General features: G+C 39.4%; 1 protein-coding gene across 2 annotated transcripts in view; it reads right to left on the bottom strand.

Annotated features, from left to right (window-relative positions):
• Positions 1 to 263: 263 nt before the first annotated feature.
• The window catches only part of LOC114473067 (endophilin-B2-like), a 51,642-nt gene continuing 23,953 nt past the window's right edge, over positions 264 to 27,952 (bottom strand). Inside the window, exons 3-12 of one of the 2 annotated variants that reach the window (XM_028462459.1) lie at positions 23,194 to 23,205; positions 21,994 to 22,122; positions 21,151 to 21,284; positions 18,771 to 18,863; positions 15,544 to 15,606; positions 10,195 to 10,218; positions 10,041 to 10,130; positions 9,235 to 9,335; positions 6,123 to 6,357; positions 264 to 442 (exon numbers count right to left, since the gene is read on the bottom strand). In XM_028462459.1, coding sequence (XP_028318260.1) covers positions 335 to 442; positions 6,123 to 6,357; positions 9,235 to 9,335; positions 10,041 to 10,130; positions 10,195 to 10,218; positions 15,544 to 15,606; positions 18,771 to 18,863; positions 21,151 to 21,284; positions 21,994 to 22,122; positions 23,194 to 23,205 — 989 coding nt within the window. In that variant the 3' untranslated portion in view covers positions 264 to 334. The remainder of the gene's footprint in view (positions 443 to 6,122; positions 6,358 to 9,234; positions 9,336 to 10,040; positions 10,131 to 10,194; positions 10,219 to 15,543; positions 15,607 to 18,770; positions 18,864 to 21,150; positions 21,285 to 21,993; positions 22,123 to 23,193; positions 23,206 to 27,952) is intronic. The other variant, XM_028462460.1, reaches the window with a different exon arrangement.

The raw sequence follows: 27,952 nt of genomic DNA, 5'->3' as shown, positions 1-27,952 counted from the left end.
AATTATTTTTGTCCATATAGCAATGACTGGTTTTGTTTTAATTTTGTAAACTATGATCAAGGGCCACAAACTAGGAACTTCTTTTAAGTTAAAACCACTGTGCTGTTGGTTTAGCGCTTACATACTAATTTTTATCACTAAAATGGAAACTAAATGGTTTTTTTTTTTTTTTAACTAATTGGAAAACGCATCTAAACATGAACAGTGATGAAGCGGTTACCTCTGTAACATAAATGCAAGCAAATCACAACATACCAAGGACACAAAATGTAGAACAGCTTGTTTTCCAAACAAACACAAATAGGAGTAGAAAGAAACTTCTCGACAGGTTCCATTAGCTCAGCAGCTCAAGGTAGGTGACGGGAACTTTGCCTTTGTCGTTACCCCGCTCCCCCAACAACCAGTCGGGGTCCATTCCTGGTACCGTGTACACTGTGATGAACTGGTAGAACAAGGACACATTTTAACCATTATTGGAAAAAGGGTTTGAAGATTTGAGAGTTACATAGACAATGTTAAGATTTTTTTATAGGACTCCTGTATAGATAAATATTTTAGACAATAGCATATTTTATCATCAATGTCCACGATAGCTCATACATTTCAGCTACAGCCATAAATGTTTTATAGAAAAAAAAAGCACATTTGCATGAACAGAATTATTATTATTTTTTTACATCTTACTTGATATAAGTAGTTGGTGTTATAAACATTAAAATACATTTAGCTGTTCAAAGACCACCTCACTGACCTTATCCTACTCTGTTATGTGAAACCTCTGTTAGCTTGGATAGCAGTAAACTGGATAAAAATGAAACTCCTTTTAAAAACACGTTTGTCATTGTCACTACACAATCAGTCCAGGAAACACGGTCAGCTCAACGCATGCGTCTTTATCCGGTCGGCCATTCGGTCACCGCCATGGTGACCGAATGGCGGTGACCATGGCCAAGCAATGGCAGTTGTGCTTGGCAGCCTTAAATTTAAAAAAAGTCCACCAAATCAAGGTTTTTTTTTATTTTCCATCACTTGAGTTTGGTTTGAAATTTACGGAGGAAGGTAAAGATTTTTTTTTACAACTCTAGTTTAATTATGGCACATTTTTCATTCATAAATGCAGATTAAAAAAAATAATACTAAGCCTTGTCTGTAAAAACATTTATAAATGTTCCGTTTGTGCATTCTAACCCTGCTGGCAAAATTTTCTAATTATTGGAAATTTGTGTTTGAATGACCTCCGATTTATTTTGGTTTTCAATGTTGTGTATAAAAAACAAATATAAAACATAATCTTTTTTTAAACAACTTTATTTACCTTAAATACATGAATTCACAATACTGCAATTTCAATCTCTAGCTTTTGTGTTAACCTGCAGATATGGATTTAAGTGAAGTATCTGGTTGATAAATATACATTTTAAAAAATGGACTTGTGGGGGTGCATCATTCAGCGCTATGAAAGGAGTATGGAGATGATGGTACGAGATGTAGAGGAGGATGAAAAAAAAAACTGTTCTAGGTGTTTTCTCTGTGTTCTGAATCTTAAAAACCACATAAACTGAAGCTTGTATAGTCATCCCTGCCCAATATAACGTGGAGCGGTAAGTGCACAGAAGCACAAAATAACATTTGAATAAAAATTGGAAAACAAAACAAACAAATAAAAATGCTGTTTAAAGGGGCAGTATGATGAAAAATTCACTTTATAATGGTTTTGCTATAGTGATATATAGTACATTCCTTTAGCCCAGGGGTATCGAACTCCAGTCCTCGAGGGCCGGATTCCTCAGACTTTTAGATGTGTCCCTGCTCCAACACACATGAATCAAATGAATGGCTCGTTATCATGCTTCTGCAGAGCTTGATCTCTACACATTGGTCTCCACCAGGAGTGTTTGAGTAGGAACACATCTAAAAATCTCAGGAATCCGGCCCTCAAGAACTGGAGTTTGACACGTGCCTTAGCCTCATTCAGAGGGCCAAAGTTGAAAAAGTTATTTTTCCTCCCTCCCTTGTTATTCTACATTTTGTAAAAAGTCAGCTTCGAATGGGGGAGTTGCATTTCCCCCCCATTTATACATCATAGGGTGGAAAGGTTATAGATCATCAGAAGCGCAGTGTGAGCGCAGTGTCAGTTCCACTTTTAGTAGCCTTTGAAATGATCTGAAGTGTTCGTGACCAATGCAACGCAGCAGTAGGACAAAACAAACGATTATCACCTTAAATTGACTATTTATGTGATTAGAATAAGTGAGGATGACAAGAAAGTGACTTAACAGCTTAACACTCCGGTGAGTGTTTGAAACAGCTGACTCAGATGACAGTTTACTCCGCTGCTGCTGCACACACACCCTGAAGCAGCGTTTGTCAGACTCACAATCACATAATGCTTAAAGTTTTTCTTGGCTGAAAACAAAAACAAGAGTGTGTGTATAGCAAAAGAAAATTGCTATAGTGATCATCCTCTCCAAGAGCGAGGCATTAAGTCTGCGTCAGACTGTTTCATTCATGGAGATGATGGTATGAGATGTAGAGGAGGCATGTCGGCCCCAAAACAGTCTGTTTTTAAAAGCGGTCTGAAAGTGACGTTTCAGAGGGCTAAAAATCAAGAAAACAGGCAAGTTTGGGAAAATAAACCTCAAATATTATGTTTGGGGTTCTTGGAACAAATGGAGATGTGTGAAATATAGCGTAGAACTTTAAAAAACATTAAAACCTAATGTGATTTTTTCAGTCTAATTGAATGTGGCTGCTCCGTCAGTATCTGTAACTTTGCTCTTATCAGTCCAGGGAAAACAGGAGCAGACAGAAACCATCCTATTGATCAACAGATCAATAATCTGTTGATGCCATTTATCTGAGTTATTGCAGCAACAGAGTTATCAGTCTGCACCATTTGAAGATGATCTACTAAGCATCATCCAACAGGTCTAAGCTCCTGAGTAGCGCTGTCACAGACACTCTCAGATGTGAACCATCGCTGCGTAAATTATACAGCTGGTCAGCTGATTCTGGCCTGACGCTCCTTGCCATCAACGCGACACGAGAGTTTGACAGTCAAAACATGGAGAGGAAGACACAGGAGCTCACTGGAGCAGTGTACCCGGAGTGACATCCATAAAGCTCCATGCACACCGTCCTCCAGCTGTTTCTCTCCCTCACACACACACTTTACTCTGCATTTTCTTTCAGTGGCTGTTAATATTGGCTATTGTTTTATTTAAATTATTTTCTTATTCTAGAAAAGTTAACTGGAGCTGTTTTCATCTCCGCTGTGTATTGTCAACATTCACTGCAGCTATGATCTCATGTGAGTTTGCACCTGAATGTGAGTCCAGCTATTTTAGGTGCAAAAACAATCACTGCAAACAGTTCCAGATTTGATAAATTGCATTGCGTCCACTGCACTAATTTATTTACATTCATCCTCCTATTTTTTGCTCCCCTCAGAGATAAACGCGTTAAATGAATTGTGGGCGCATTGTGACGTGCAGTCATGATTCCCTGGGGTTTGTACCCCTTATTAGCGTGTGGAGGGACATTTGCACACATTTTAAAACCCTAAACTTTAGTGAACCCGCCTCTTAAAGCTGATATCCGTAGTTTCTGAGAAATCTATGTTTATGTATGATTCTTTTGAGATGCAAAAAAATACCTAACTAGTCTTTCACTATGGTCTATTGCCAGTGGTCATTCATATACATTAGTGTATATAAGTCCCTCCTTCGTCCTATAGACCCCAAAGAAATGGAAACGATCGCCGAGTGCGCCCAGCCAATAGGCTTCGACTGCTTGTTTTTGAGACTGTCAATCAAAGTAAGATTGACAGTCTCAATCTCAATGCGAAACTGTGCACGAAAACAAGGCTGCGTGTAACAACAGCAAACAGGTAAATATGATTTTGGCTCTTACCTGACCCATAGACCTATATCAATGTGACCCGATGCAACCTTCTTATGTTCCGCGATGCGCGTGCAGAGAAGTAGAGGCGTGGCTTCTAGTAGATTGCAGAGGAAGGGGGAGGAAGTGAATTGGCCAGACTGTGTATATATAAGTATATAAAGGTTTTTATTAGAGGTGGGACTCAACTAAAAAAAAAAATCTAATTAATTATAGACTTTTTAATTAATTAATATTAATATCTAAATTAATTGCCAAACATTTTTTTTAGACAAGAGAAGCAACGTTTTTCAATATAAATGGATATTGATAAATGACTGAATCAATAAAAACAATAAACGAGCTGAAACAACAAAATAGTGTTTATTATTTAAGTGCAATAAGAATAAAAATATGATGGCTGCATTGTTCCAAAAGCACAAACTTAAATTTAAGTTTATTGATGCTATATTGATGCTTTTCTGGATTTTCTGGATTTTTTGTAAATTTTCTAAAACAAACTTGTATTAAAATGAAAAAACAACACTTAGTACAGTACATTCCAGAGAAGTGGAAACTGAACAGTGCAAAATAGTTGGAATATCTGTGGCGTGACCTAAACAGACTAACTGATGAATCTAATTAATATTGTTTGAAATTGTCTTTCTTCATAGCAGTTCATAAATTGGTAACTTGGGTCACCCGCTATCTGTAGCGCCACTTATTGCCCCACATCCTCTACCACTGAGAGTAAATGGACTGGTAAATGGACTTGATTTTATATAGCGCTTTATCACCACACTGAAGCAGTCTCAAAGCGCTTTACATATCAGCTCATTCACCCAATCACTCTCACATTCACACACCAGTGGGACAGGACTGCCATGCAAGGCGCTAGTCGACCACTGGGAGCAACTTAGGGTTCAGTGTCTTGCTCAAGGACACTTCGACACATAGTCAGGTACTGGGATCGAACCCCAAACCTCTCAATCAGTAGACGACCCACTACCACCTGAGCCACGGTCGCCCAGACTGGTCGACTGTCCACTACAATCCTTTAACCAGTGAGTTTTTTAATTTGTCAGTCATGGACTTAAATAAATAAGAACTCTGTCATCTTGTCAGGTATGGATTGGTCACACTGACCTACTCGCACTAGGACCGTTGTCTGTGCTAGCTGCAACATGTTTAGCGTTGAAGTGGAAGAGCTCCGCTGAAAGGCTGGAGGTGGAAGAGCTCTGGTGATCGGCAAAATCTTTTTTATACAATTTGGACAAGACTGGGCTTTTTCCCATCTGGTGTCTTTTGTTAAAAATAAAATTAATGAAGCACAGCAACAACTACTCTTTAAGTTCTCCCGTCTCTTGTTGTAGTCTGTGTATCAGTATTATGGATACTGTATATTGGAAACTTGTGTAATGAGAAAGGTTCTGCGCTGTTTGAAGTGAATGTTTCTGACAAATCTTTTATTTGTACGGGAAAAATACCACATCCATACAAGAAAACCTGTTTTCCAAGCATTTGTTTCAGTCTTTGAATATTATACACTTCATCAAGTTCTCAAATAATAAAGCTTTAAAGAATGTTTAATACGTATCGTACATAAACATCTATTCAATGTGATGCTGCAGGCCTGAAAATCTGATGATGTATATTATTGACTACTTTAACAGTTTTAGTGTAGGACCTCGTCACCCTAAGTTGGAAGTATTATTTCTGTGATCTTTAGCTGCTTTATGCATATTATGCTATTTATGTTCTAGGTTATTTTGCTCTGTGAATATCTGTGCTTTGATTATTAATAATAATTTAAAAAAAATGTATTCACAAACTGTGCTGGGTGGGGAGTTACAGAAGTCAGTATATGATGCATTTGTGCTAGCAGGGGGAGCTGTTACCCTACAACAAAGCACTTGTCTTGGTCGTTTTTCCTTTTTGTCTTTTTTTTTTTCCTAATTAACAACTAAATGCACCACATAAATAGTTACAAATTTACATATGTACTATTAAAATATTTCACAAATGTCTTAGATCGATTTACATTCAAATATCATGTCCCAGGAGCTACGTCGTAAAAATTAAGTGAAGGAAGTGACGTATGTCTCTTGCACATTTGTTGAACTGATTTCATTTCCAAGACCGATCGTGCGATGACAATCGTAATTCCTTTTGCAGTCATTCTGCAGCCCTTTGTCACCTCTTTTCCCTCAGAACACACAGCATTTTTTCTAAGCAGTTTTTACCTCATCAGCCAGGAGGGAAAGCTCGCTGGAATCATGAGCATCATAGTCATAGAGAACCTTAGCCCTTCTGGTGCCAGTGACTGGAACCTGTTTCTGCTGCATGTTTAGCGTGCTGGGCTTTTGGCTGTCCGAGGAGACAACCACCCCCGGCAGTGATGGTCCAGGCAGCAAAGCAGAGGAAATGGGGTTAGGACACACAACAGCAGAGGAGTGCAGGGGTCCAACAGTTGCACATCTGTGTGGAGATTGGGGGATGAATAAGAGACAAGAGATAAATATAGATATTTATCTTTTTCACTGAATCCTGCGATGAAAAAATTAAAACAGCGCCCAACTATCCTGAATTAAAGCCTCATTCATCATTACATACAAATTAAATTTAGAATGGGCGTATGAACAAAGAAATCGGTATTCATCAAACGTGCGGACACCAGTCGTGTGCATAGCTGTGTTGATAAATCCTACCTGTTCTAAACCACCATGCTAGTGCATGTTTAGGCTCATTTTGCATTCAGAAACGCCTCCTATTGACCATATATATATATGTGTGTAAACTGTGGTTAAGTGGCTTGGTGATGTTACCATACGCCAGACCAGCAGGGGGCGCCGAGTAATGTTCTTTTTTGTGTGGTATTCTGACTGTTAGTGTGTATCCAGCCTCCTGTTTAACTACTGTAGGCACATGTGTGAAGCCTATGCAATAAATGTGGATATAAGAACGAACACTGACTCATTTATGCTGATATAATGAAGATATCACATAAACGGTGAGCAAATGTGTGTAAACGGTGTCTATCCAGAGTTTATTTGAGTTTTTACCACCATCTCTTTGACCATATATGGTCAATAGGAGGCGTATGTGAAAGCGGCTGTCCAAGTTAGTAAAAACTCGGGGTGTTGAAATTAATTGTTTTCATAATCTCAATTCAGAAGGTGGACGACTTTGCATTGTTGCAGGGACTTAACATAATCTATTATAGAATTGTACTGTTGCATCCTCATTTTGTGTTTGGCAGGATGATAAAGTGCTAGAGTTTAAAAAAAAAAAAAAAAAAACACGACGTCCCATTGAATTTTGTGGAAAAATTGTACCTATAGACACATTTTGGATTTTATGAGTGGAACAGTGCTTTACTCCCTCTTACAGATGCTGCAGCCTTTGTGCTGGTTCTTCACACAGCAGCTTCAAAGAAAAGGCCAGGGGCCTCATTAATAAACGCTGCGTATGTAAAAGAGAAAGCGTACTTCACTTCACAATGTTTGGGGCTTACTGAAAAAAAGAAACCTGGCGAGATAATGTGCGCCCCTCCACGGCAGCGCTGACCCTGCCTTATGCACAAAATCATGAGAAACGGGAAACTCCAACCCCAACAGGAGAAGGATGAAATTAAAGACAGCTCTGTGAAAATAATACTTATGTGTGAAATAATCGCACATTGCACATTTCACAATACTTATCATATATGAGGGATACATTTGTAAAAACGAAGGAGGAAAAAAATACACCGCAGAGAGTGCGTGACATGCGCGCTCCTACAAATACAGTTTTATATTAATAATAATTGTAATGAAAATCACAGGATCATTGATCAACACCTGTAGCGGTTATAAAAAGGAACGCACACGCAATGCGTAAAGATGCATAGTGGCTTATCTGGTACTGCTGGAGGACGAAGCGCATGGGAGACTCCGGAGGGAGCGGATCTTCAGAGGAAGAGGAGCTGCGGAGCCCTGGCCTCACTTACCAGTAAACACCCTGGGACTTATTGAAAATATGGTTTTACTTGAAATTAAATATTGTGAATTACGTGCAGTATAGTTCCAAAGGTGTTTTACTACCTGTTTATTTTTAGTATTTCAAACAGGGAAATACAATTTAATCCCATGCCTCTGGCGCATATGTGCATCAGTGTCCCTCTCAGCCTCCGTTATAACACAGAGGGGTTCCCCAATGATCCTCCAGCTTTTTGTTTGAGGGTAATCTCCAGTGCTCCACTCCCTAGGGGGGACATTGGCTGTGTTTCTAATTGTTAGAATTTTATCAGTAAAGAAATTGTGTCTGATCTTTCGAGTTGATTGTGATTTAAAATTGAAACAGGCATGGGACGAGCGTGCTCCCTCGTTTATAAGTCTTCGTGGTTTTCAGCGTACACCAGCTGAAGTGTGCTTACCTAGGCACACCTTTATAAATAAGGCCCCAGGTAAGAGCTTATAAACCAAGCCAGCCAAGCTGCACGTACGTGTTAATCACAGGCTTCTGTTGCGGGCTTGTATTGATCAGTGACACTACCTGAGCAAAGACTGACTTCCTGTGAACGAGAGCCTCTCATGAGTGTCACAGTAGCTGATCTAGCGGATTGATTGTTTCATATGTTTCCATATGCTACAGGGATCAATGATTTGATTGATTTGTTTCGTGAGGATGCAAATTTTCTCACCAATATGTGCAGGACTGTAGTGTTTATTGCGTGTTAATTGAGGGCAATAAATGTTTGATCATTCACTTATACTGACCAATATTTTATGTATTTCTGTGTTATTTAGGCCACCAACACATCAAAGCAAATTCCTATGTGCAAACATTCATAGCAATTAAACATTTCTGAAAGAAGGCCAAAAGTTGACGTTATGGTGGATGTTATGGTGCTTTCACACCGGTTTAGTCCAGGACTTGGTCCGAATGGGCAGAGGACAGGTTATAATGTTATTGGTTTGGCATGGTTTGCGTTTAGAGCGCAACTTGTGATTCTCGAAGCAGCCACTGGTGCAGTGCCATTACTGGAGAAGATACTTCTCATGGTAGAAAAACAGAAACCCAAAGAAGAGGCTCTCAACAATGGGCCAAAGCGAGCGCTTAAGAGTGCGCAGAAACTTCTGGCTCCTCTGTTTTTTCACGACATTCAACAATGCAGCAGCAACAAGTTGCTGTGTGCTTTTGGTTTGCGTTTGATCTACTCTAGACTTCGTTTGCATGTTAACACTGCCCAAACAAGGCGGACTATCCAAGCAAACGGATCCTGGTGTGAATGCACCCTTAGACTCCCAAACTGTGAGGTCACTTATCTATGAAGGACCTTCTCACATAGCAGCCTCTCTTCAATTGCATAATTACCCGTTGAGCTCCCTCTGAAGTTCTTGCATGAAGTGATGACACTGTGCAAAGTAAGTGGCCTGTGCCTCGGCAAATTCCTGCAGGCAGTGCAGGTGCTTGAGCTAAAAGAGGAAGCACAAGTGTAAGAACAACATGGCTGACTCTCACCAAACACCTTAAAACTTTTCTGGTTGGAATGAGGAGTGTCAGGATATTTTGCATTTTCATATGGCACTTTGATAAATCCTTAAACTTTATATCAGTGCTATTCAAACTGAGGTTTGCATGTCACAGCATTGACCCAACCTGTGGTCCATAAAGTACATTCAGATACTTTCAAATAAATTCCCACAGAATTCCTGATGAATTCAACACAAGTGAAGGGCTATGACTGTACCTAATTAACCTTTTTTTGCACTGCACTTTTACTGAAAGTCCAAATCCTTGTTTAAAAAGTCATGGGTCATTCTCTATTATTAAAGATTTTTAACTAAATCCTGCAATTCAGTGTAATAAGAATAGAATGAATAGAATATACTTTATTGTCATATATGTTGAGGTACATACACAAAATTTGTTCTCTGCATTTTACAGGGATGGCCCAGGTTGGATTCAACCCACTTCCTTAACCATTAGGCCCCCACTGCCCCTGCTAATTATTAATAGTACTCTAAGGTTTTAATGACTACCAAATAATTCTAAACCTAATTCATTTAACTGCAGATAAAATGTTTGCCCAATGAGGAGCTCTTAAGCCCTACCGCTGGACTGGATAAAGCTTTATAAGTAATGGAGCAAAAAAAAAAGGCTGTTGTTCTGTTATTTACATGAGTGCTGCTGATTCCCTCCAGGAGCAGTCTGGTGGTCTCGGCTTGTCGGTCAAATTCTGTCTGAGCCACACGCAGCTCATGCTCTGCCTGCAGGTGAAAAACAGTGTCATTGGTTGAATTGAGCAACCGTGTCTGACCGAAAAACACTTACTTTTTCTACTTCTTCACTCAGCAGCTGAAATAAGCATCATGACAGAAGGAAAGTTAATATCAGATTAAGCAGAAAAAAACTATTTAAGATCAGCAACTAACACAACAACCAACAAACTCCATCTCATTCCACTGTGCAAATTTCATTAACAACACTACTTCAAACTTGTAGCTGCCTAGTGGCAGAGTGGTTCAATTCAACATTATCTAACAAACACGTGGCCTGGCTTCACCCAGGAGCTGTGTTGTAAAGGCTCAAACCTACTCGGGCGGACAAAGCGGAGTCCGCCAGGCTAAATAAACGCAAAGCTCAGATTTTACTACCACACAAACTGTTCGCTTTCCTCAGAGCTTACCGTATACCATCGTGTAGTAGTTTCCATTAAAATCCTACATGTCCCATGTTTCTTAGGGCTTCTCTGGAGTCCTTGTTCTCCTGTTACGTGTTTTAAAGGTGTTGCTACATTCACCAGCCTCTAGCTCATGTTCATCTCTCCTGCTCTTTTTCACCAGGAGGGTGAGTAGTTCGCGCAGACTCTGCTTTGCGGGTGTAAATATGTAGTTTAATCATTCAGGGGATGTAACTAAGATTCATGATATTAATACAGGTTTATTGTGTGTGATGGTGTCTGTTAAGCATTGTTTGTGTAAATGTTTATGTTCTACTTTTAATATGGAAATTAAATGTCACCCCATGCTTGGTACAGGCGCACCTGTATATAGGGACCTTCATTCTGTTCAGTAGAGAGTTGAGTGGAGATTGAAGTGCAAATTAAAAATAAAAAGACAAAACTGATGCATCAAAACCTGGAGTCTGGTTTCCTCATTGAGTGCCTCCACTGCTATGGTTGCGCTGTGACAATCATCAAGTGAAAATTGGTGATTAACAAATTTCCACTTGATGGCCGTAAGAGGCCGTAGTCTGGCCTCTTATGAAACGTCAGGTTACGACCACAAGTACAGTCAGGAGATGGTCAGAGAAGACTTAGGAGATACAGCAAGGATGTTTTTAGGATGGCACAAACATGTTTAAAGCCCAAAACCCAGACAAACCTTTTTCAAAATTTTGAGAGGCGGGCATGTCCACCACATACAATGAATAACAGATATTTATATAAATCCAAAGAGAGTACGTAGAGCTTTATTACTATACCAAATTCAAGTTTCCTATGTGGTGTAGTACTTCAGATAAAAAAAATAAGGATGCACAAAAATCTACATACTTTTTGAGAATTATTCTGATCAAACTAAATAAAAATTTACAATCCTATCAGTGGCGGCTGGCCAATAGAGGGCGCTAGGGCTCTGCCCCACCACCCACCACGTTTGTTTGAGTAAGACATAAAAATAATAATAAAAATTAATAATGTATCAAAAATACCGTTTCCGCTTTGGGGTGCAGTAATCTTTACTATTCACTCTCATTAAAAGTTGAACATGCGCTTCTCAATACAAGCAAATGGCATGTCTTCTGGCTTAGAAACAGTCTGCAGCTGTGCAGAGTTGAATGCAGCCACACAGATACACAACATCACCATCCCGCCATGGGAGGGGCTGACTATTACGGCAAGCCAAAAGGGCCAAAAATCACGTTGATCAGAATCAGAATGATCACTGATCCACTGACCCTCAACACTACGAAATGTAGGCTAAAGCTTTTGCCAAATATTCTGCTTGATTAGCCAATTACAAGATGTTTACCAAATTATCCGTCCATTAAATATATTATTTAACTGCAGTTATAATAAATAATACAATGGAGTCCTCTGCGGTAATAAATGTAGGCTATGTGAGTGAACCAGTCATGTGCTGTCATCTAGTGACATAAATCGAAATAGCCTTTCAAAAGGTCTAAACATACGTTTATACATTTTGTTTAATTTAAGATATATCAAATCTCTTATCATTAAATACAAAGTAGCAATAAAAAAATGTTTTCTTACTTTACCCTGACTTTATAAACAGTCAGTTTATGTTAAGTCAGATGAGATATATAAATTACTTGTACATACAGTTATAAGTGTATGTCTTTCCCAACACTGCACACACAGTGTTGGGAGTAACTGTTTCATTGTACTTACCATGACACTTTCCTGAGACATTGTCAGAAGACATATGCCCAAGGATACAATGTTTTATAATTAGTTAGAGTTTTTAAAAGTATTATTGCAAGGTATGGTAAGGTGTAGTGGAGTTGTATGAACTGAAACTAAACACTGTGCTCTGTATTTTGGTTTTAACGCCTTACTACACCGACCTTTCTTCTTTAAAACACCTCCAAATATTGGTAAAAATTAAAACTGAATCTTTTAGGACCTTTGGAGTACAAATAAATGGCTGGACTTTTTGTAAAGCTGAGGCCTTGTAGTTTTATTTGAATAAATGTGAAAAATCACAATATATTTTGTTACTGTTAATTTGATTTCTATTTACAACATTTATAAGAATGACTGCAGATTGTTAATCACACTTTTTATTTGAAAGAAGAAATATTAAAAATCATAAAATATTTGTGTACTATATTTATATATTTTAACTATCATAAAATATATCCAGGTCAAGCTGCCATTTTCATGACAAGGAACATCTGATTTCAACTTAATCTCAATCGAATTAATAACAATAATAATAATAATAATCTGAAAAACGAAATAAAACAAATTAAAACTGCAAGCAGTGATAACGGGCCCTCGCACCTGCCGTGCCCGTCGAGGCACGAGGCGACTCCTTCCTACCAACCGCATTTAAAGCCGCTGAAATGGCTCCACCAAATAATAATAATAATAATAATTGTAATCAAAATCACATGATCATTGTGCAAAAACTGCCGATCAATTGGCTGCAGCACCTGGAGCTGTTAAAAAAGGAAAGTACACTAATGCGTAAAGACGCACAATGGCTTTTTGGCACTGCTGGAGAATGGGGTGCACGGGGGACTCCGGAGGGAGAGAATCTTCAAAGATCAGTGAGACATGACCCCCGTGAGGACAAGGTGCTGCGGGAGAGAGGAAGAGGCTGCAGTGGGAGGAAGACGAGCTGCTGCGGAGTTTAATCCCATGTTTTTGGAGCATATATAGTACATCTGTGTGTGTCAGAGGGGATCCCCAATCCCCACTGATCCTCAAGCTTTTTGTGAGACTGAGCTCCGGTCCTCTTTCTTCCACCTGTTGAACAGACGCTCTTCCTATGGAGAGTGATCCACATTTTCTCGTCCGCTTTTATGTGTGATCGTTTATTTTTCACCTGTCACAGTCTGATGAGGCCACGCAATCTGCCTTTCTGGCATCGTAATGCACAATGTGTCACAAAATTTTGCTCTCCTGCGTGTGTTCGCCTCAACAATTAATACATCCACCTCATATTGAGTGAAATTTGTTTTATTTGCTCATTTTCCACCTCGGTCCACCGTGAAATTTGTATTAGTGACTATTCATTTAGGGCTTTCACCGGACCCTTTATAGGCACCGTATGGGCGGAGCAAGGTGTTAGATTGTGTTTTATGCACGTTGGCTGTTGTTAGCGCAGCTAGTCCTCGGTTCTTGGCGCTGGATGCCGAGGACCAACACCCAGCGCCTGGCAATCACGTGGTGTGGCAAGAGTGGTGTCGTAACCGAGCCGCTAACTGGTACGCACAGTACTCGACAGCCATGTCGCAGCGTTGAGTGAAGCCGTGGAAGGCGTCGAAGCAGTGTTATGCCAAACGTAGAGGCAGGGAACACTGGTCAACCTAATATAGTCGAAAACAGAATAAAGGATACCTACAGCAGCGTCCGGCGACAGAATCCAGAAGGGTCCACCTGTGGACTGTTCATCTTTTTTTTCTCATTTTGTCTCTCAGTTGAGCTATACCTATGATGATAATTACAGGCCTCTCTCATCTTTTTAAGTGGGAGTACTTGCACAATTGGTGGCTGACTAAATACTTTTTGCCCCACTGTATATCCCATAGTGAGACATCAAAACGAATGTTACGAAAGAGAACTACATTCATATCTTTTTTTTTATCTCTCTTTTAAACTGCAACAGGTTTTCAATGAATATTTTTAGAAAATTTGAGTATTTTTCATCGGGGGGCTGGTGGGTCCCATAGCCAGGATAGTTGAGTACCACTGGTCTAAATTATTGTTCATCTCTTTAAAATAAATACCAGTAACTGTCGTTTCATTGGTAAAACAAAGAGCTAGAAAAGCATTCATTAACAAATTCAATATTGATTTCAATGTAGCAAAGAAGTCACCCTTCTTTAACAGTTTCTTGCTGGTGCAGCACAATATTTTTTCTTAGAAAAATATACCCTAAAATTTACTCACATTTAATCTATATGGGAAAAAAGTAAATGGATTCAGATAAGTGATAAACTAAAAACAGCACAGGCTGACTAAGACTAAAGTTCTACCTTCTAACACATCATGGGGTTTCTGTTCTAATGCATGTCTGACCTTCTGCTCTGACACACTGGGATCAGGCTCCAAATCCCAGCTTTCCCAGCCACTCTGCAGGAGGATGTTTACAGAAACACAGTCAACCATTTGCATTCATCAGGTGCTATATTGTAAAACAGGCGCTACACCAAAAGCTGTAGGCTGCTATACATTTTCCATTCATCCAGTGGTCATACATGTGGGCCCGTGGGCAAAGATGCAATCAAAGATTAACCTTTCTACAAGCAAAGGTAATGTGTTTAACTGAAGCCAAGTAGAAGAGCGGTCTCTGTTGATGATTCCAGTCTAACAAAAACACCATGAGGTCATAAACTAAAGGAACCACCGAGTCAAAAACCTCCCCTCCACAAAGTAGATCTGCTTAACTTACACTCACAACTCACTAATTAATCAGCCAACCACTGGGCAGCTGCATGGACACAGTAATAATGACCTGGTGCTTGGCCCTGCTAATGCCCCGCCTCCAGCTGCAGGTTTCACGGACAGTGTCTGTAAAACTGTCTGCTTTCATTGAGTCTTTTAATGCAGCTTTACTGGTGAACGCTGGGGCTAACACCTTTGTACTAATGCATGATGCTGCCAATGACACCATGGACCAGTTGACAGTTATTGAGCACCGACTCTGCAAACTGTCCTTATCAGAGGATTGTAGATACGTAGCTTTGGACGGTGACTTCCAATGCAGCTGCCGACCTCTATATTTTGGCAACTTCTTTTTAGCACAGGAATTTCAACTCTTACAGGCATTATGTGACTCATGTTAATGCTTTGCTACATGCTTTGTGCTTTTGAATGTCACAATTTTTGAGCACAATAAAGTACAAATTCAAATGTTATTTGAGCATTCCCACATTTTTGCTTTTCAGGGCTTTGTATGTAAGTCGCTGAGTTTTCAGTTGGACACTTACCGCACTGGCACTGGCAGAAAGAACATAATTCCTTGGCCTGGTCTCTTGAAAATCAGGTGCAGCCTGCAGCAAGGAGAAGGACATATAATATTTGAAGTCATTTCTGAGGGAATGTAACAGTTTCACTTTCATTCTTAATGTTCATTTCCCTAGCTATTGTCCGTTGTTCACTGACAACCCCGGCTACCCCCCTAACACACTATGGTCACCGTCACTTATGTTAATGGGATCACAATTAGCAAAAAAAAAAAAAAAAACAATTCTACACTGTGAACATTTTCATCTGCGTATACCTACTGACATCGGCCTGTCTTTTCTTACATAATATGAACTCTTCTTTACTCTTTCACATACATGCAAAGAGTTAAGAGCAGCCCTGACATTATTGTTTTTTCGATCGCTAACAAGCATTGGTCTGCACACATCAAGAGATTGATGGGGGAAAAACATGGGTAATGTCTGCTGCAGCCACATTGGAATTTATTGTAAATTATTTCAAAAATATTGTCAATAAAAATAAATAAAATGATGGTAATATTCCAAACACAACTGAGTGTAGTTATTAGCTAAAAACCGATTCAGGTGATCGGTGTTTGGCCTCATTAGAAACAAAGGAGTGGCTTTTTATTATTTTTTCTTTGCAAGTATACAAAGAGACCAAAAGCTGTGGTCTCTGATGTGATTAACAATGTGCTAAATTACTCTCTCTTAGAAGGGCAACAGTTGATGTACCATGCTAGAGAGGCGTACATTTTAAGATGTGTGCAGTCCTCTTCAATGGTGGTTTGTTTTACATAAACCTCTCATTGGCTCATACAACACAGAGAGGCTCATTTCTTTTTAGATGACCTCCATATTTAACTTGTGCCAGCAGGGGAGATGGGCAAGAGATAAAACATTTGTTGTTGCGTGGGACGGTGGCATTTCACCACTCTGCAGCAGAGACTGCTTGGTTCACAGCACATCCTAGGATGTCTGTGCTGTTTGTGACTCCATACTTCTTAAACCCCATCAAATAATTTTTTTCAGTATGTAGGTGGGAGGTTTATGATCACTCTCCACACAACCAACTCTCCTTACTGGATGCAATGAATGCTGGGTGTGGAGATATTTCTCCTGAAGCCAGCCCAGGATAGATCAGACATTCAAGAAGATTCTACCCAAGGTGCCTCGCCAGAGAAGACATACAATGTGAGGTGGATGAAAACATGTGGCCAAATGCAGATGACAGGATGTGAATAATGTTACAGTATACACATGTTTTTGTTTATTAAGTTGTGTATCCTAATTTTTATTTTGCCGCTGGAATTCTGAGATTCTGCAATTTCTGTTACAGTAATCTAATGTTTTTTGTAACGTCCTGAAGTACTCCTGAAGCACAAATGTTCTTGATTACTATAAATTGCTGCATTTCTGATTCAGTCTTGTTACAATATATTACAACATATACAATCATTTAGAACCATCAAAGTGCAAAGATCTTATTTTATAATAAAATACTGATTTGGCAACCCGACAAAAATCATTCAGTTTCGACCAATGCTTGTTTTGTTAGCAATCGAAAAAACTGTAAATGAGCACAGATAGAGTTATTTCCTTTTGTGTAGGACAAACTTGGGCTTTGACATATGCAGGAAATAGTAGCAGTGACCTATAACCATCATTTGGATGTCCAAATATGTTTAGTTTAGCTTAATAGGGAAGGCTTATTTAATGCCGCAGCATTTTTCCTGTCCAACATAGAAGGAGAAATGTACCTCTTGGTTAGCAAAAACTAAAAGCATTGCATAACAAATATTCTTGTATCATCTCTGTTGGCTTTTCAGTCACAGGCAAAACATTCAAACATGATATGAATCTTGAAACATTTGAGGCTAAAGAATGTGCTTAACACCACTAATTGGGGAAAAACAAAGGTCAAGTCTAGGTTTCCTTTCTAGTTATCTTAAGTGTTCTATTTTGGGGAGTTTGCTTTACACTGCTTTATTTATGGTTCCATCTTTAATGGTGTGTGTGTGTGTGTGTGTGTGTGTGTGTGTGTGTGTGTGTGTGTGTGTGTGTGTGTGTGTGTGTGTGTGTGTGTGTGTGTGTGTGTGTGTGTGTGTGTGTGTGTGTGTGTGTTGAAAATATGAGTCGTCTGTTTAGTAGCTAAGTTCAGTTGTTAATTATGATATGTTTATTTTTGGCTTATTTTCCACTTTGTCAAGCTATTTTATTTGTTGTGTGTTCGTCCCTCCAGTATTGTCTTAGGGTTTTTTGTTAAAGTATTTTGTATTTTCTATTTCTGTTATTTGTTGTTTTGTCTGTATTAGTTGTTTATTTTTGTGTGTGGCAAGACCACAGCTGTGGGCTTCCCTGTGGGTCAGACACCAACACATCCTACACAGTTCCAATCTGATGTGCATAAGCAGTACATTTATACCCTCTCAGCTGTATTTTTCTAGTTAAAAATCACTTCAGAGGGCCCAAACTGATGTTTTCTCAGCGTGTGACGAATGTGCCTTTGCTAAAATCTGAACTATCCTTGCTGGAATAAATCTATCACTTAAATAAATACATTTCACAAACTTACACTCTTAACATTTAACACAGGAATTTACTGTTCATTTGTGATTGTTATAAATGGGCAGTTTGAGGTCAATCAATGAGCCATTTTTCCTTCCGAACAGGTGCTAAATTTGAGAAACGGGTCCCAAAACGAGCAGCTGTAGTAACTGACTGGGATTTCTTGTTAGTTTGGAGTGCTTTGCAAAGCACACTGAAAGCAAACCAAACTGAATCAAGGTGTTCAAAATACTTGAAACACCTTGATTCAAAATTCAAAATTCTGTCTGAATTGTATCCCCAGACAAAAAAGTCTGGGGATACAATACAATCCCCAGACATTTCTGGTCTGAAAAAAGCATTAAAACTAGTTTAGGTTTGAAGACTAATGTTTAAACAAGTTTTTCGTTTTTGCTAGATTGAAACACACTCTTTGCTGAATGGGAGGAACATGCTGAATGTTTCTATAAATAAACAAATCTTGTGCAAATTTAAAACCCATTTTATTTCAATAGGTTGATTCCAGTTAAATTGTTGACACATCTGAGCTGACTGTGTGTGTTGAGTACAGACTGATGCAACATAGATATATCATGATAGGAATTTGTTTCTACCTATGCAAGTGTTTATCTTTCAGTGCCAGAACAAAGATAAAACAACTGATTAGATTCATTAAAGCTCACCACTGCTTTAGCTTCGGCCAGCTTTGCTTTTTTCATGCGAGCTTTGCAGATGTCTAGATCGAGCCGTCTATTCTCTAGCAGTCGCTTTTCTTTCTGCATAAAACAAAACGTAGAGATTCTGGAACACAGTTTATTTTCAAATAGTGTCACCTGAAAGACAAATAACAGTATTACTGAAACATAGACATTGTTCAATAATTTGGATATAAACTTGCCTGAAAAAGACAAAACATATCATAGGATAAACAGATCGTATTTTTGCAAAATTTGATTTTGAAAAAATCATTATTTACTAGTACAGTGCCCGTCGGAAGTATGTATTGATGTGGGAGCTTAACTAGAGTTAACAGTTATGGCCAAATAAGTTCGAAGGTTGGATGTACAAAGAGGTGTACATACTCTGTAGTGTTATAAAGGGGTATATTTGCGGTTGCAAAGTAAAATACAATTTCCCTGGTTATTTCAAGTGTACATACTCTGTACTCTGTCATGTTATAAAGGGGTATATTTGCGGGTGCAATTTTCCTGGTTTAATTCTATGGAACAAGTGCATGATAAATGTGTTTGTTGTTGTTTTTTTTACTCACTTATATTTTTTTGTTTGGTGTATTTTTCTGTAATGTATGTTTTTCGGAGTCAATATGTGCATTTGTGTATTATATATATATATATATATATATATATATATATATATATATATATATATATATGCCAACAATTCGATTACAATTCCACAATGCATCATGATGCAGAATAATTAATTTATTCCTCTTTTTACATTACTGCCCATGGTTACTGTAAGGTCTTCTCTACCATCTTCCGGATAATTTAACATCTCCGAGGACGGATGACAAGAGTAGTATAATTTCAATGAGGTTTTATTCTAGTAACAGTGACAGGTAAAATACACACACAGATGGCCGGAAGAACCCTATGTCGATGTGTCTCTCCATTCCCTGTGCATCCGTGTCTGCGTCTTTTCAACAGCAAAAACCAAGCACTGTTATTTTCTTTCTGGTTCCCCCTTGTACCAAGAAGTGTCTGGGCACAAACATGATCCAGTAATTAATCACAGTGCAGCTTTGCTCTCCCCTGCTGCTGACCTTGGGGTCATGTGAACACAGTGTGAGTGTTCAAAATTACTCTTTCATCAAATCAAACTAACACTTCTGCATCTGCTGTTTCTAGTGTTATACTAACATTAGCTGAAACCTCCCTTAAGTTTATACTTTGTAGTGTACGTTTTCAAAAGAATTAAATGTTACCAAACATTTAATGCCCTAACAATGAATTAAATTAACACAAAATTAACAGGACAGGCCAAGTCTGGCTACTGCACATATTATTGGTGTGGAAATGTTCACAAAACAAATCATCAATCCTTCAACATAGCTGTGTATTACATTGTGTCTGTAACAGGTAGTGGAGCTCAGGCTTCTCTTTCCATTTATAAAATCCAAAATGTGTCCAGATATCCTCTATTAAGATACTAGGTACATTTTTATTCACTTTCTCTTAATTTTTGAGTCCCTCCATACTGTGCTGGACTCGTTTTCCCACAATACAATGAGACTTTTTTTTAACTTCACAACTTTATTGTCCGGCCGGCAGACCTGCTAACACTGTATCAAGTTTTTCTGCAGTCTGTTCCTTTTCTTCGCCCTTCTCTCTCTTTTCTGTTTCAGGTAGACACCTGAAGCTGGTGCTGGCAATTGCAGATCTGTGGTTCACGGCTCAACTAATCTGGGACACTCTGATGTTCTATCGCTCTATCCTGTTCTGTTCTCCTCTTTCTGTCCACTAACCCCAACCAGTCGAAGCAGATGCTGCCACCTCTGAGTCCGTTTCTGCTGGAGATTTCTTCCTGTTAAAAGGAAGTTGTTTCTCCCCGCTGTTACTGATGCATGTTCATGTGGATTTGTTGGGTTTTTTCTTAAGAATTACATTTTTTGACAGCGCTTCGATGACTATTGTTGTAATTTGCGCTATACAAATAAAGTTGATCGGAGAAGTGACTTCCAAAATGTAAGAAGTGTACAGTGCTAGGAACAGCTAAGAAAATGCGCAAAACTCCCAGAACTCTGGTGGAGGACCTGAGGTTGAGAAAGACAAAAAATGCCACCCCAAGAGGGTAAGAGGATTTTTTATTTTCCATAAATAGTAATGGAAATAGAAAATATGCATATTGTCATTTCTTCAAACCTATAGTTGGATGTCTAAAATACAAAATTTGTTGCTTATTTACAGTTTTTTTTTAAATATTTCATGTTTGAGAAATGTTCATGCACGGGCTGGCACTACTCAATCTGAGCCAGGAAAACCCGTTATAACATGTTTAAAGCTACCTCATGAACTTTAAAGTTCTGGTCGTGTGACTTACTGCTATCATCTTCCAGTCTTCTTCCAAAAAGTTCCGAAGAGGAGCAAGAAAGTTGGCAGCCGAAGTTTGAAGAAACTCCCGCTCTGCTCCACCCAACCTCTTCTGGTACTCTCCCACTGTGATTAGGGTGCTGCCTGTGGTTGGTTTAATTGAGGAATACAAACATACCTATTTAAAAAAAATAATTCAGTGAAAATGCATCAATCATTGTGTAAGGCTCCACCACTATATCTTCTTATTTCAATTTGTGTCCTTATCAATTCCTGTGAGGGACCAAACTGAGATTCTAGAACTTGATTGGTTAATGAAGTTGTTTTTTTCAAAGCACTAGACTTGTCATGGTAAAATGAAATAAATGTATGAATTACTAACTTGCGGCCATGAATTAGTAACTTGTGGCCACAAAATACTAATTTACACAGAGCTACACACACACACTCACATTAACACTTTTAACACCTGTACAACATTATTAAAAGCAACACTGCATCGACGAGGGCAGCTAAGCACCTGCTCCTCTTTGACTGCATCTGCAGTTGCTACAGCAACAAATCACGCTAACAACCGGTAACAATAATTAATTCATATTTTGCTGCCACAAATTAATTTTTTTTTCTTTACCCTGTCATGTCTGGGGCTCCGTAGTTTTGCAAAATGATTAAAAATAACTAAATTACAACACAATTACCATTCATTAAATATTTAAAGTGGATAATTCAAATGTTTCGAAACAGCTCTGGAAGTAAACATTATGACAACATAATGACATAAAGTTATGTTACCAACACAAACCCCAGACACATCTTTCTGTCAAGCACACCATCATCTTCACTGCTCACTCACCATATGTGGTGGTTGGACCAAAGTCACTGGCAGCGTCCAGCATGTACTGACCCAACAGTTCTGCATTTGTGGTCCTTGATGGGAGCTTCTTATCCAGCTTGTCATAAATGAATTCTTCTATCCGAGCACCTGAACAAGTAATAGAGAGTAACAAACAAGAAAAATATTAAAATGCAGAATTCTAATATTTATTGATACTTCAGGACATGGTGCACAGGAAACACATGTGTCCTCAGTAAATTAAACTTTAACAATGTGTAAAAAACATACAAAAGGTAAGATGAAAGTTACATTTAATCAGTGCATTTTAGGATTGGCCAGGAACTTTTACTCCCCTGTGCAATGCAATGGCTGATGTGACTGGTGGGGAGGGGCAGTTGGCGGACAGGCAGTGAGAATAATCTCCTTAAATACTTACCGGTAGATTAAAAGTTGCAGTGCAATGCCGACAATATTTTTCTTCAGGAGACACATTTACAAAACTATGATCACTGGAAGTTGAACAGGCAGTGAATTGGTTAGACATTTCACTCTAAATTAAATTATTTAGAGTGAAAAATCTGGCATTTTAATAAGAAAAAAAAATTACACTTTACTCCAACTAATATAATTCTAGACTGAGACAGCAGTTACATAACTATCTTCGGCATACTATACCAGAAGGCAGTGGCCGTGGTAACAACCTATGCTTTCCGAACTGGGATGATCATAATTTTATTAAGTCATTGCTGTCTTCTATCTCCAACTTGACCTCTCATACTCTGATATTCAGGAGTATGAACTGTGTCAATGCCCCATTGTTGGACAGGTCTAGCCCACGGCCTGCCCCACTCTCAGAAATTTCACAAAACCTTTCGGCCTTTATCGACCAATATGGTTTTGTTGATCCTTGTAGGTTTCTACATCCCTCCACCACACAATATTCCTTTTTCTCGCATGCTCACCGATCAATTGACCTTCTGTCTTGTTGCTTGTGTTACTTTTGCTTTGTAAATGTTTTATTTTCTACCTACAATTTAACAAATTAAAATGGATTTCACATGCAAAAATCAATCACAAGCTGAAAAAGAGACCTGGCTGCTAGAGGTGGAAAGATAAAGCACCATTTTTAAGGTCTGAATTTGCAGTATATAACTTATATTCAGAATTAAGTCTTATATCCTCGTTGTTTCATGGTGTAGAGAGGATGCCATGACTTACCAGTGTGGTCAACTGAAGCATGAAGGGTAAAGATCAAAAGTCATGGGTTAGAAAACCGAAATCATTTCAGCATAAGACATTGTTTATTTCGTTTATTTACTAAAAAACAGTCAAACTACACCATCTAGAGGAATTTGAACAGAAACAGCAGATTACAATCATTTACACAACTTAACAACAAATATTGAAACATTCAGCACTGAACATCTATCATAGACCAAAAAAACAAAACTTCTCTCTAATGTGTCTGAGCAGGACAAAGGCAGGCGTACACTGTGTGATTTTTGGCCTATTTTGAGCCGATTTTTGACTCGTGCGTCCATTTTTTGGGATCTGGCCGAGTCTCTGCCAAATTGTGTCATGCATCATGTAGTATACATGTATAGTGTGAGAACATGATTTGTGAGCAGCGCACATTCGGACTCTGCAACTGAGTCGCACAGTTTGAGCTGGAGCCGAGTACAAAGATTGAAAAAAATCACACATTGTATCCCAGCCTTAAGCAGATCAGATATAAGAGATTGGATCCCTGGTGCAGGAATTCATGTACCAGTGTTCCATCTTTGGCTTTAATACCTTGACTTTTTTCCTGAGCTGACAGTAACTCAGAGCGCATGAACCACTATTTGCAGCTTAGTGATTACTTTCAAAACTAAGTGCTAGCCTTTTGAAGCTCCCAGATTTACAAAGTCAGAAAACTTTGCATTGCTCCAGCTTTGCTTTAAAGATATCCACGTTCAAAACAGGTGAACACTTTGACAATCATAATTTTTCTGTGTTCCTTGTATCTTAAGGGGCTGTTCAGAGGTTTCATGATTAGCTGAGCTGTATTTATCTTTTAATCTTTAATACTACAAGATATTAGGTCTAGAATAAATTAAAAGAATGTATGAATGGGCATGAATTGTCTATGATTGTTGGTGGTGGTCAGAGCCGTTGGCACAAATTGTGACATGCTTCTGTCAGTATGCCCCAGGGCAGCTGTGGCTACATTGTTGATTTCCACCACCGGTATGACTGATGTGTGAGTCATACCTGTGACTCATATTGCTTTCTTTAATGCACTTTGGGGCAGATTCACTAAAGGTTTGTGGGTATTAAAAAACGTGTGCAAATGTCACTCCACACGCTGATAAGAGGTACAAACCTTACAGAATCAGGACAGCACATGTTCAAGGCATCAGAATGCGCATACAATCCATTTAGCCCGTTTCCCTCTGATGAATATGTAATGTTGGTGGATCACATAAGGCAGGATTCTCACCAGGAATTTTTCACAATAGGGGGATTGCATGCCGCGCGAGCAAACGTCATTGGCACGGACAATTTTAAAATGTATAACTCTCTGAGAGTCAATTACAGTTGCCGCCACTTAGATGCCCCTGATGCTGCCTGTGTACTTACTCCGCTAGATAACCATAATTACCATCCAATATAAACAGTGTGCTTCAACCAGACGTAGTGTGTAGCGCACACTTCATTTTGGTCGGACAGGATTGGGCCGTGTTCTCTTGGGCCGGGTCTTCTTTTTTTGGCCCGATTAAATGTGTGCATGCGTGCAATATTACGGCAGGTCCAAACTAATACCTCATTTAATGTTAAAAAACACATCTTGGAATCAATTTTTTGAATAAAATATTATGTCTTGTCCATACAGTGTGAGTGTGTCTGAGTATTTGTTAGTAGAGGACCTATATACTGTATATACACCGAGCATGAGTAACTCTCTAACTACATTTATCATCATTTTCACCAATTCAATAAATAACTTTAAGAAATGATCCTGTGTTCTAATGTTGTGAGTAAATTGGCACTGACCAAGTGATGATCTGTAAAGTGCGAGTTGAGATATTGTGCCATTAACTAACTTGGATATAAGGTTCTGCGAAAAGCAAAACTTATCAAGTCTAGCAGCACTAATGCTGTTTCTGCAAATCTTTACCCATGTATATTGCCGCAATGGGTGTTTTAATCTCCAGGTGTCAAATAAATCTAGCTGTGTTATAACCTGCTTTCGACACTGTGGGTATTGAGGATGTGGTTCCCCACTGGTCCTATTACTAGTGGAATCTAATGTGCAGTTAAAGTCACCCCCAAGAATGATGTGATCATAAATATGTTTCTGTAAAGCCAGTTGTAAGTTCCTGAAAAGCTTCTTTCTAGACCATGATTAGGAGCGTAGATATTCACAAAAAACATTATCACGTTACCTATTTCTGCCGTAACAATGAGTAGCCTGCCTTTCACCACCTCATTCACAGAGAAATTTATGATTTGTGGTTGGTCTGATAAAATACCGTTTTCTTCCTACAATCTAAATACATGACCATTTGGTTGATTGGAAATTTGAGATTGCTCCATAGGAATGTGAGTATTGTCAGTGTGTGGGTCGTCCTGCAATGGATTGGTTCTCTGTCTAGGGTGTACTCCCGCCTATCCTCCAAAGGAAGCTCTGGAGATAGGCACCAGCAGACCCCTGTGACCCTGAAACAGTAAGTGGGTCAGAGGATGAATGGATGAATGTTTGATAATCAGGTTTGCTATGACATGTTAATGTCACCTGGCCATAATGTAAAAATCGGTAAGGTATTTTGCCTGATCAATGTCAAGTTGTCATGACCAAGATAATTGCTGTGCTCGTATTCACGAAGCTTCTCAGAGTCCCCTCAGAGAACTCCTAACTTAGCCTGTGCTGTGGAAGACATCCTGCCTGGTTCCTGTTCTAAACACGCCACGTCCCAGCGGCTCCAAGGATTACAGACCAGTTGAGTTGATCTCCCACATCATGAAGACCCTGGAGAGACTTATTCTGATGCAGCTCCGACCATCTATCACACCACACCTGGACTCGCTACAGTTTGCCTACCAGCCCAAGGTTGGAGTTGAGGACACCATCAGCTTCCTGCTCAACCATGTCTACTCTCACCTGGACAAGCCGGTGAGCACTGTGAGAGTCATGTTCTTTGACTTTTCCAGTGCTTTTAACACCATCCGTCCGGCTCTACTGGGTGAGAAGCTGACAGAGATGCAGGTGGACTCCTCCATTGTGTCATGGATTGTGGAGTACTTAACTGGCAGACCACAGTATGTGCGCCTGCGACATTGTGTGTCTGACAAAGTGGTTAGCAACACTGAGGCCCCTCAAGGGACTGTACTCTCCCTTCCTCTTCACCACCTACACCATGGACTTCAACTACTGCACTGACACCTGTCATCTCCAGAAATTCTCTGATGACTCTGCAGTGGTTGGATGTATCAGGGAGGGGGACGAGGTAGAGTACAGGGCTGCTGCGGACAGCTTTGTCACATGGAGTGAGCAAAACCATCTACAGCTCAATGTGACAAAGACCAAAGAGCTGATTGTGGACCTGAGGAGAACCAAGAGACCAGTCAGCCCTGTCTCCATCCAGGGGGTCAGTGTGGACATTGTGGAGGAGTACAAAAACTTGGGAGTGGTGATTGACAATAAACTGGACTGGGGGAGGAACACTGACTCCCTCTACAGGAAGGGCCAAAGCCGCCTCTATTTTCTGAGACGGCTGAGGTCCTTCAACATCTGCAGAAAAACGCTGAGGATGTTTTACGAGTCAGCGGTGGCGAGTGCGATCCTCTACGTTGTTGTTTGCTGGGGGAGCAGACTGAGTGTCGCAGACGCCAACAGATGAGACTGTGGATGAGACTCAACAGACTCATCCACAAGGTCAGTGACGTTGTGGGGATTAAAATGGACTCTCTGACAGTGGTGACAGAGAGGAGCACCCTGTCCAAGGTGAAGGCCATCTTGGTCAAGGAGTCTCACCGAGTCCATGATGTGATGGTCAGTCACAGAAGCACCTTCAGCACCAGGCTGATCCAACCACGGTGCTCCACAGAACGCCACAGGAAATCATTTCTGCCTGTGGCCATCAAACTGTATAATTCATCACTGTAACCTCACAGCTTGATTGTTGTAAATATCTAAATCATATTTGTATAATTTCTGTAAATAGCTGTATCATATTTGTAAATAATTTATATATTTGTATTATTATTAAGTTATTATTATTAGTAGTAGTAGTAGTAGAAGTATTATCTATCCTACTTAATTTCCACCACTGTAATGTGTGTGTATCTGATCCCTATTTTTACCTTTTACCTAATTATACACTTATTTAACATTCATTCTTTTCTACGTCTTTGTTAAACATTTTATTTTTTTATTTGTGATTTTTTTTCTGTGGCTGTAACGAAAGCAATTTCCCCCTGGAATTAATAAAGGAATTCTGATTCTGATTCTCTTTATTCATTTCAAAGGGCGACCGTGGCTCATGTGGTAGAGGGTCGTCTTCTGATTGATAGGTTGGGGGTTCGATCCCAGTACCTGACTATGTGTCGAAGTGTCCTTGGACAAGACACTGAACCCTAAGTTGCTCCCAGTGGTCGACTAGCGCCTTGCATGGCAGTCCTGTCTCATTGGTGTGAGAGTGATTGGGTGAATGAGCTGATATGTAAAGCGCTTTGGGACTGCTTCAGTGTGGTGATAAAGCGCTACATAAAATCAAGTCCATTTACCATTTATGTATTTCATATTAATGGTGGAACAGTCACAGCTGTCAGTGATTACTAGGATTGTTGGTGCTGCTTAAAAAATTGATATAAAAGAGTATGAAGAGGTAAACTGGGTACTGCACAAGAGAAGAAGAACTTGGGAGCTCATTGCCCTGATAATCAATGTGTTGTTCCCTCTGTGTGTGCACAAGATTAGAGTGTGAAGCACTGT

Source organism: Gouania willdenowi, chromosome 12, assembly GCF_900634775.1.
Source record: "Gouania willdenowi chromosome 12, fGouWil2.1, whole genome shotgun sequence".
NCBI classification, from domain to species: domain Eukaryota; kingdom Metazoa; phylum Chordata; class Actinopteri; order Blenniiformes; family Gobiesocidae; genus Gouania; species Gouania willdenowi.
Note: the sequence above shows the minus strand (reverse complement) of the source record. Positions and strands in the feature narration are given on the sequence as shown.